Below are 10,019 nucleotides of genomic sequence, written 5' to 3'. Positions count from 1 at the left end.
AGGACCAACCTGTGATAAACCCCCACTTGTCACCCAGCCCAGAGCACTGAGTGCCACATCCAGTCTTTCCCTGAACACCTCCAGGGATGGGGACTCCATCACTGCCCAGGGCAGCCCCTTCCAAAGCTTAACAACCTTTTCCATGAAGAAATTCTTCCTGAACATCCCCAGTTCCAGGCTTGGGACGTTTGGCCAAACAAAGAGACAGCAGCCATCACATCAGTCACTCTAAGTCACAGTCATATCACAGAAGACACCTATTTTCACTCACCTGCCATCTGCTGATAAATTCCCTCGTTTCAGTCTCCAAGAATCCACGTCCACACTTTGGTCTCAGTGCAAACACCAGCTGGGGTATTGTGTCACACAGGAGAAAAGCTTCCTAGAGCACAGACAAGTTTTAGCTATTACACCCTTGGCAGTTTGATTTTTGAGACTTTTGAGCATGAAACCAAAGTCCTAATGAGAAACACACAATTACAAATGCCATCCCATCCTCTGCCCCTTCCCACAGAGTCGTGGCCACCTAAGGCCCCCTCACCAGTGCCTGGAGAGGATTTGGAGAGAGGATTGGAAGGTTCCCACTTCCCAAACTGCTGCTGTGTGGTGGTGCTGCCTCCCACTTCACCTTTCAAGGGACAAGGTGAGTCCTCAGCTCCAGGTTTTCCCATCAAGGAGCTGGAAAGGATCCATGTGTGCACAGTACTGACAGCAAGGGTCATGGTCCTGACCTTTCCCTGCTCCCTGTCTGACCCTGCTTGTGGAAGAGGCACCATCACACCACGATTCACCTCCCAGAGGAGAAGGCTTTATCAGTGTGGTTGAAGCAGCAGGTCTGCAGGATCTCCCCAGCACTCAGCACCACCCGGGCTCTGTGCAGGGCTGACGCCGCTCTGTGAATACCGAACTGCAGAGGGAAAGGAAAAAAAAAAAAAAAAGAAATTCTGTGAGTTTCTGGCAGTGTAAAGCTACAGCACCATGTGATAACAACCCACTGCCTGAGAGGGAGCCTGACCTGAAACAGTTCTGCTGCTCTCAAACGAGCAACAGCCCGCAGGGGGACAGGAGCAGGGTGCCAGAGCTGTATCCAGCACACACAGGGATGCTGAGGGAAGGGAAGCAATGCCCAGCTAAAGCAGGGCATTAATTTCTCAGCATTAACCCATTTCAATGTCAGCACGAGGGAGAACTTCCCTTGCAGCTCGGCAGCAGCTTAAGGTTAACAGGAAACTCAAAATACCCACAGTGCACAAGAAGCATCAGCACAAAAAGCAACGCCTGCTCTCCATCCTGACAGCTTCCCTGCAACCAGAAATCCTGTTTCTTTTGGGATTTCTCCCCGTTTGAGAATGGACTGGTGCTTTTTTAGCAACACCAGTACGAGGAGGGGATGGCAGACTTAACATCTGCTTTTACAAGACGACCTTTGAGGAGGCAGAAATGGAACATGTACAGAGAAATAAAAACCAGTCATTCCCAGATTGTTTGGCTGCTGGGATGGCAGAGGGATGAGGGCATGCTTGGATTGAACAGGAATTTCAGTGTAGCACCGCCCTGGAGCAGCCAACACGGCTGGGAGACATCATGATTTGACATTAAATACCTTGTCCTGAGGTGAACACCACCACGATTCCAGTCCTTTGCTGGCTTAAGGCTCCACTTGAGGCATCCCACAGCCTGGATCCTGCCCCACTCGGACACTACAGCCCTGCAAATCCACACCAAAGGGAAGAAGAGATAAAAAGGGATTTAGTGCTGTCAGGACTGCTAACCCCCAATTCCACAGCCAGCAAAAATCACTGTTCAGAGGGCTGAACCTGGATTAGTCCAAATATCCGCTCCATCTGCACACTTCTTTATTTCTCTGCCCTGTGTTTATTCCTAAGCTACAAACACAGCTTTTCATCAGTGCTAGCAGCTTTTACCTCATAAATCCATAATTTTTACCTTCCCCACCAGCACAGACCCACTCCTCCCAGCCCTTCCCTGCTCACCATGCTCCAGTGCCATCTCCCCTTCCTCCATCAGTTCTTTCTGGCCACCAAACACCAGGAAAACTCTCGACTGACCCATCTGCTCCTGCACCAAAGGACTGAAGTGGCCTTGAGATCCCTCCTTTTTGGCTTTTAGTTTTTTTCCCCTGAGGAGAAGGCTGGCAAGTCAAACCACTGGTAGGCACAGGTTTTGTTTTCTTTTTCTCAGATCTTTATTTTACAAAAATAACTTACAAATGAAACAACTCTCAGCAGTAAGATCACTCACTCTGTGCAGGAGGATACAGCCTGGTGAAGCAGGGGTGTAGGAGTTAAGGACTCTGACAATACTGTTAATTTTAACATGATGGCAGCTATATTACACTACATATATTTCATGCTCCAGCATGTGGGTGTGACACCACATAAAGCCATGGTCCATAAAGTGTGCCTTTAGCCAGGGAGGATGCTCCCAAGAGATCATTTCCATCCTATTTATCAGCATCCTCTTGGAGCCAAATGACCACCCAACACTCAGACTACAGCACTCTGGATACACTCATCAGCAATATACTTCAAATACATGATAAAAATATATTTAACTTTCAAATACACTTGTATAAGGTACACCAAGGGGCAGAAAATAAAGTCTTGAGCTTTTAAATACAACACACTATATATATAAACATACACAAGGAGACAAGAGGGAATCAAGACGTGGAAGGAGAAGCTTATCCATGTTATCTATGGTACACAATGGCTTTGTCTGCTAGGAAATAATTTCCACTTGCATAGCATTGTTGAGGAGTCCACACTGGGCTAGGAGGAAAAAAGGTTTTCATTTTGGTACCACTTCCACTTTGCAACTGATCCTACTGTTAAATTACACTTTATCCTCTCTCTTTTGTAGGCTGGAATTCACGCCGCGTTCATAACAAGCACATTGAAAGGAAGGGGTAAAAAAAATAAAAAAATAAACAACAAACCGTAACACACAAAAAAACCCCCACATCAGGTTAGAGAGTCAAGGAAGTTCCTTTCTGGGCTTGCAGTCATTTGGCATTTTGCTCCAGAGCTGAGTATTCTGCTTCTGACACTCTGGAGGCGTCGATGAGTTTGGTGAGGCCAGTTTTGGCAGAGTACTTGAAGATGAAGGCTTTCATCAGCTCGTATCTGTAGTTGCGGTTGATGAAGCTGTACAGGATGGGGTTGACGCAGCAGTGCACCAGCGAGAAGCACTGAGTGATGTGCAGGGTGGCGTAGAGGAAGTTCTCCATCTGGCAGCTGATGGGGATGAAGTGAAGGCTGTAGAAGATGTCCAGCAGGACGGCCACGTGGTAGGGCAGCCAGCACACCAGGAACACCACCACGTAGGAGAAGATGATCTTCCCGTTGCTCTTGCGCTCCTGGTCGCTGGAGGCGGAGATGCTCTTGGCCAGGAGGAAATAAAACACGGCGATGACGGGAAAGGGGATGAGGAAGCCCAGCACCACGGAGATGAGCTCCATGCCAATCAGCCACTCCTTGAAGCTCTCCTCGGGGTAAACGGGCCTGCAGTAGGTCTCGCTGTTGGAAGAGACAGTCTTGAGGTAATAGGTGTCCGGGAGGGAGGCGGAGAAGGCCAGGAGCCACACCAGGACGCAGATGCAGCGGCGGATGATCTTCTTCTTGCGGCTGCTGGAGTTGGTGAAGTAGGCGACCGAGAGGTAGCGGTCCACACTCATGCACGCCAGGAAGAAGATGCTGCTGTACAAGTTGATGGAAAATATCAGGTGGGTTATCTTGCACGTGATCTCCCCCATGTGCCACTGGTTGTGCTGGACCAGCGAGACGACCCACACGGGCAGGGTGATGACGACGCACAGGTCGGCGATGGCCAGGTTGAAGATGTACAGGTGGGTCTCATAGCCCGTCATTTTGGCCTGCAGGTTGACCCACACCACCACCGAGTTGGCCACCAGGCCTATGACGAAGATGAAGATGTAGAAGAAGGACAGGGTGTAGAGCAGGGCGCTCTTGTTGAGCGTGCCAGGGCATGTCGTGGCGTCCACCGTGATGCACTCGCCGCTGCTGCACGTCCAGTTGATCTCCGTCAGGTTGGCCGTCTCCAGGAAATCCAGGATGGAAGTCAAGTCAAGCGCGCTCATGGTTGCTCGGGTTGGAACGCAAGTGACCTAAAGGCAGAACAGGATTGAAAGAAATGACGTAAATTATGGAGCTATTTCTGCTGCCGTGTCACACCGGGACGCGCCGCTTCAGTAACAGCCTGCTCTTGCCAGGCACCTTCCACCAGAGCACTCCGCGGGGCAAAACAACCAAGACACTCAGCAAAGCTCATCTGCTTGACAAAAGAGGAGCAGCACCAGATTTTGTGTGATTTTCCCCTCTCCTCCAGCTCACATCTGACATCATCAGGTTGGCTATCGTCCCTGGGTGTGAAATCTGCAAAGTACACCGTGGCCAAATAAACGTCAGGCGACTAAATCTGTCTCCTCTGGCAGAAATGATGCTCCTATCGCTTTCAGCAGGGGAACCTTTAAGCCATTTCATCTGCACTCCCTCAAGCACAGCAGAATTGATCTGGCTGATACATGGTACTGTAAAACATTTACCACAGGCTCTGGTCAGCATCTTGTCAAGTCATACAGATGTATAAAGGAGAAGTGGGGAACTAAAGGGCTTTGTACTGCTATCCAAACTTAAATTTAAATTCTGCTCTGTCCTCCCTCCCTCCTTTCTATTTTACAAAGTATCCCCTGCACTTAACAATCATTACACAGCGCTGAGAAAAGAAAAAAAAAACCTCAGAGCTTGACTGCTGAATAGATCTGCTGGTCTTAAGTTTTCTTTTTAGAAGAGTGCTTTGATTTCAAAACACTCCCCCAAAAGTTGGCTCTACAACTGCCTCCTTTCCACCCTTTTGCTTTTCTATATCTACTTTTGCTGCCTCTTCAGCGTTTTCTTCTACCTGCAGGCAGTGGACAAAGCAACTTGTTAACTTCCTCGCCAGCAGAAAGAAAAGGCCCTTAATGGCTCACACTAAACCCCAAGTGGGCTGATAACTGCCCTTGTGTTTTTTGGGGAGGTATAAAAATGCTGTCCCCGCACCCTGGGACCCTCAGTACCATGCACAGGCCTGTGCCCACGATGGCCAGGCCAGTTCTGGAGCGCAGGATCCAGCCTGGGATGAGCCAAAATAAAGCTGTTCCCAAGGGATGGATCCTTGCTCCCTCATGGCTCCACCTGAGCTGGCCCATCAGGCCATCCATGGACACATCCAGCATCCCCAGCAATGGTCACCTCGCTCTTCCCCATGACCCCACGAAGAGAGGGACCAGCCTGGGGCAAAGCCAGTGTGGCCAAGTGACCAGAGAGCAACAGGGATCTCCAAACATCCCTGATCCCACCACAGGATCTCTTGGGAGGCTTTCCAGGAGCACAGAGTGAGGGGTAAGCAGGGAAGAGCTCGGATGTGTTGCATACCCTCTCCTCACCCCCTCTCCCCAAAAAGGGAGACACAGCACCGCTCCATCTGCATAATCAGCTCTTCCCAAAGCTCCCACCCTCCTGCCTGTCAGGGACAGAGGCTCAGGAAGAGAAGGGAGATAAGGGGGGAGATTACCCGAGAAGACTCAAGGCACTATTGTCCCAGCAGAGGGGAAGCTGGTGGCACTAACAATGAGGGGGGCCCTGCACACATTCAGGGGAGATCAAATCTCTCCACAAACAGGCCCAAATTGGCCCGTGAGGAGATCTGGCCCATGCCTTTCATCCTGCTGGCCTGATGAAAGACGGAGCCGAGACTCAAACCAAATTAAGCACGGCTTTTGCTCAAACACTGGCTAAAGAGGGAGCTGAGCCAGGGGCAGCTCTCCATCCTGGGATAGCCGATCCCGTGCTCATCTCGGGAAAGCAAAGTGATTTAACCCACGCTATGCAGGGCAGAGGGGCTGATCCACCCCCCAAGAGCTGCTGCCTGCAGGGCTGGATGCTTCCCCTGGATGCTCAAGGCTTCAAGTGGGACACAGGGATGGGGCTCCTGCCAGACCTCACCCAGGGTCCCACTGCACGCCCAGCACAAACACTTTCCACTCCTCTCACACACAGGAGAAGCAGCACCACCCCCAAGTTCCTGCACCTCAAAACTCTGCAGCGATTAAAGCAAACTCCCTCAAAGCCACAAAGCTTCCAGCCCCATGGCAAAGGCTGCTCCTGCTGGTATTTGGGGGCAGCAAGGGGAGCACAGCAGGAGGAACACCCCACAGAAGTGGCATGGGCGGGCCGGGGCTTCTCTGGAAAGGCATATGGTCTAAAACAAGAGGAGCAGGCTGACTCCACATCCCAAGACCCCAGTTCAGGACGGGACTGTGACCACGCAGTCCAGCCCATACCTCAAGGAGAAGAAACTCAAACCTGGCTGAGGGTGTCAGATTCCGACAGAGAGGCAGCACCAGGGCAGCAGAGAGCCCCCGAGGCTGGGGCTCACACCAATGCTGGGGACACCACGGCCACCACAGTCGCAGCCGGTGGCTCAGAGCCACCCTGGGGATGTGAGGGAGAAGGGAGGGTGCTCGGGCCGATCGCAGCCCGGCTGCTGCACACACGTGCATCCATCCATCTGCCTGCGCCTTCCGCATCCCCAGCGCGGCCATAAAAACCCGACACCGAGCCGGCCTCCCAGGCTCCAGCCCCGCCGGGGAGGAGGGCTGTGCTCGCAGATTACAGCCCCGCAAACCGGGCTCTAGTCTGGGATTAGCTGCTGTAACCCGAGCTCCCACTCCCACCCAGATTAGCTGGGAGGCACGGGGGGAACCCACCAGACAAACTCAATAAAGCCACTCCGTGCTCCTAAGAAAACACCTTCAGCGCTCTCTGCAGACAGCACAGCATCCGAAAAACTCCTGAAGGAAGCTGGGACTGCAATTTGTGTCCACGACCCTGCTAAACTCCTGCAGGCCATCACCCCTTCCAGCTGGCAGGCACATGTGCTGAGTCCAGTCGCTGCTAGTTTACAGGACAAGAAGGAAAGGAGACGCACCCAAATTCCTGTCCTTGGAGCAGATGCAGCCTGCAGGATTGAATCCTCCCCATCCCACCTCCCGCAGGCTGTGACAAAGCAAACAAGCACCAGCACCCCTGCCTAGGAGGGCAGCCCAGCACGGCAGGGCAGCGTCCGAGCCCTCAGCAATGTGGAGAGCATCCCACAGACCGCTCCTGCCCGCACTCAGACCTGCCTCCCGACTGCTCGGGACTGTGGGCAAGCTGCGCTCTGCCCTTCCCAAAGAGAGAAGGAAAAGTCAGGATGGCCGGGCGGGCTGTCACCCGCAAGCCTTCACGCTGCCCGTGTCCCGGCTCTCCAGCACGGGAAGGCGGCCACCACAAGAGGACACCCATGCCCGCAAGGGGCTTTGCGAGCCCGAGCCCGGCACATTCAAACTCCCCGGCAGTTCCGAGCCGAGGAAACAAACAACAACCGCGGGGCATGGAGCGGAGCCGAGGATCGCACCTGGGCGCGCAGGGGCACCCACAGGGGAGCGGCGGCCGCTCCGAGCTCCCGCAGACCCTCCCGCCTCGGGAAACCCGGGTGGGGACACGCAGGAGAGGCTCCCCCCACCCCGTACGAGCCCGGAGGGACGCGGGAGAGGCTGCGAGCGCTCAGGGGGAGCGAGCCCGGGTCCCGCAGCCCCGCGGGGCTCCCCCGGGGCCGCCCTTACCTCGGGGCCTGGCGGCAGCGCTGCCCGAGCGAGTGAGCGCGGCCCCGCCGCCAACGCCGCCTTATATCGGCGGCCGTGAGGGGAGCCCGCCTCCCGGGGGCGGCTCCGGCCGCCCGGCTCCCATCGGCACGGCCCCGGTACGGCCCCACAGGCGTTCAACACGGCCAGAGATCAGCTCAGCCCAGCCCCGGCTCGGCCCCAGATCGGCCCGGCCCAGCCCCGGCTCGGAGCGGCCCCGGCCCGGCCCCGGCCGGGTCTCCGGGAACGGGAGCAAGGGGTGCGGGCAGCCAGGGTAGGGAGGGGTGATACCGGCACGGAGGGAAAAGCCGGGGAAAGAGAGAAAATGAAAAGGAGAGCAAGAGAGAGAGAGAAAAGGGAGAGAAAACGAGAGAGGAAAGGGGCAGAGAAAAGAGAGAGGGAAAAGGGAGAGAAAAAGAGAGAAAAGAGAGAGGGAAAAGGAAGATAAGAACGAGAAAAGGAGAGAGGAAAAAGGGAGAGAAAAAGAGGGAAAAAGGAGAGAAAAAGTGACAAATGGAGAGGGAAACGGGAGAGAAAAAGAGAAAGAGAGAGGGGAAAGGCAGAGAAAAAGGAGAGAAATAGGGCAAAGGGAGAGAAAAAGAAGTGTGAAAGAGGGAAAAGGGAGATAATGAGAGAAGGAGAGAGAAAAGGTGAGATATGGAGGGAGAAGGAGAAAAAAGATGGGAAATGAGAGAAAAAAGGGCAAAGGATAATAAAAGCAGGAGAAAATAGGAAAGAGAAAGAAAAATAATCAGAAGGAGGAAAATAAGGAGAGAAAAAAGAGGGAAAAGGAGAGTAAAAGCAGAAAAGAGGAAAAAGAAAAAGCAAAGGAGAATCGGAGGAAAAAAGGAGAGAAAAAGAGGGGAAAAAGGGAGGAAGAGAAAATGAAAAGGAGAGAAAAAGAGCAATAGAGAGGAAAAAGGGACAGAAAAAGAGAGAGGGGAAAGGGACACAGAAAGGAGAGGAGAGAAAAAGAGAAATGAGGAAAAAAGGAGGGGGGGAAGGGAAAAGGAGAGAAAAAAGAGGGCAAAGGAGAGCAAAAGCAGGAGAAAGGAGGAAAAAGAAAAAGCCAAAAAAGTGAATCAGAGGGAGGAAAATAAGGAGAGAAGAGGGAAAGTGAGAGAAAAAGCAGAAGAAAAAAGGAAAAAGGAGAAAAAAAGAATTAGATGAAAATAAGGAGGGAAAAGGAGAGGAGAAAAAGAGAGCAATAGAGAGGGAAAAGGCAGAGAAATAGAGAAAGAGAGAGGAAAAAGGGACATAAAAAGGAGAGGAGAGAAAAAGAGCAATGAAAAGAGGAGGAAAAAAGAGGGAAAAGGAGAGGAGAGGGAAAGTGAGAGAAAAAGCAGAAGAAAAGAGGAAAAAGAAAAAGAGAATTAGAAGGAGCAAAAAAAGGAAAGAAAAAGAGGGAAAAGGAGATAAAAAATAGAGGAAAGGAGAGAAAAAACAGAAGAGAAAAAGAAAAAAGAGAAAAAAGGAAAAAGGAGAGGAAAAATAGGGAAGAGGGGAAAATAAGAAACAGGAAGAAAAAGAGAAAATGGAAAAAAAGAGAGAAAAAGAAGAGAAGGAAAAAGAAAAGAAAAGAGAAAGCAGAAAAGACAGACCCAGAGAAAAAGTGAAAAAAGGAAAAAAGGTGAAAAAGAAAAAGTGGGGGAAAAAGGGGAAAGAGAAAAAATGAGAAAAAAGAAAAAAAAGAAGAGAAAAAGAGAAAAATATGGAAGAAGAGAGAGGAGAGGAAAAGATGATGAAAGAAGGGGAGGGAAAGAAAAAATATTTTAAAATGTGAAGAAGCATAAAAAATTATGTAAGAGGGGAAAAAAATTAAACAGCATGTGTGTAGTTGTTTTCTATTTTCTTTTTTTTTTCCTCGCCACAATAAAGTATTGAAATAGACAAGGCAAGGGGAGGCAGCAGATCTCACCTCTGCTCCCTCCCCAAAGGCAAGAAACACTAACACCAAGGAAAAGCAGCAAGAAGCCAGGGAGTCACTCATTCCAGGTGCAAATCCCCTTCTTCCATGGCTCCTGCAAGGTGTGGGAACCAGAAAAATGAAAACTTCCACAGACACTGAAGAGTTTGATCTGCAACCTTAGAAGAAGCTTAGATTAATGTAAAAATACAATACACAGACATTAAGCAGAAAAATTATAAACTTATGTTTCTATAGTTATAAGGAAGAAAATGCCTTAAGTGAGAAACTGTATTGATAAGATGGTGAAGGGTTATAATGTAGGGCTGTCATTTTTTAGAGTAACTACAAGTTTACAAGTTTTAATAGAAGCACATCTGTGTACATGTGATAATATCCCATTAGATA

The 10,019-nt window shown here is 50.9% G+C and overlaps 2 protein-coding genes and 1 long non-coding RNA gene across 3 annotated transcripts; 1 reads left to right on the top strand and 2 right to left on the bottom strand.

The window, feature by feature from the left end:
* Positions 1–527: 527 nt before the first annotated feature.
* LOC135450176 (uncharacterized) lies at positions 528–2,182 on the bottom strand. The gene is made up of 3 exons (XR_010440970.1): positions 1,995–2,182; positions 1,604–1,708; positions 528–907 (listed from the first exon to the last, which is right to left on the bottom strand). It is a non-coding gene; the product is annotated as an uncharacterized LOC135450176 (long non-coding RNA).
* On the bottom strand, positions 2,183–7,753 carry ACKR3 (atypical chemokine receptor 3). The gene is made up of 2 exons (XM_064718082.1): positions 7,688–7,753; positions 2,183–4,147 (listed from the first exon to the last, which is right to left on the bottom strand). Exon 2 carries the CDS (start codon positions 4,118–4,120, stop codon positions 3,026–3,028), a length of 1,095 nt encoding a protein of 364 aa, XP_064574152.1. The 5' UTR covers positions 4,121–4,147; positions 7,688–7,753; the 3' UTR covers positions 2,183–3,025.
* Positions 7,276–7,983, top strand: LOC135450679 (proline-rich proteoglycan 2-like). Its single transcript, XM_064719058.1, has one exon. The coding sequence runs from the start codon at positions 7,276–7,278 to the stop codon at positions 7,981–7,983; it is 708 nt and encodes a 235-aa protein (XP_064575128.1).
* Positions 7,984–10,019: the final 2,036 nt, after the last annotated feature.

This window comes from Zonotrichia leucophrys, chromosome 7 (assembly GCF_028769735.1).
Source record: "Zonotrichia leucophrys gambelii isolate GWCS_2022_RI chromosome 7, RI_Zleu_2.0, whole genome shotgun sequence".
Lineage (NCBI taxonomy): Eukaryota > Metazoa > Chordata > Aves > Passeriformes > Passerellidae > Zonotrichia > Zonotrichia leucophrys.
Note: the sequence above shows the minus strand (reverse complement) of the source record. Positions and strands in the feature narration are given on the sequence as shown.

Excerpts from the sequence above, each read along its gene's own strand:
- ACKR3 (XM_064718082.1), bottom strand. The coding sequence starts at position 4,120 with ATGAGCGCGCTTGACTTGACTTCCATCCTGGATTTCCTGGAGACGGCC.
- LOC135450679 (XM_064719058.1), top strand. The coding sequence starts at position 7,276 with ATGGCCGGGCGGGCTGTCACCCGCAAGCCTTCACGCTGCCCGTGTCCC.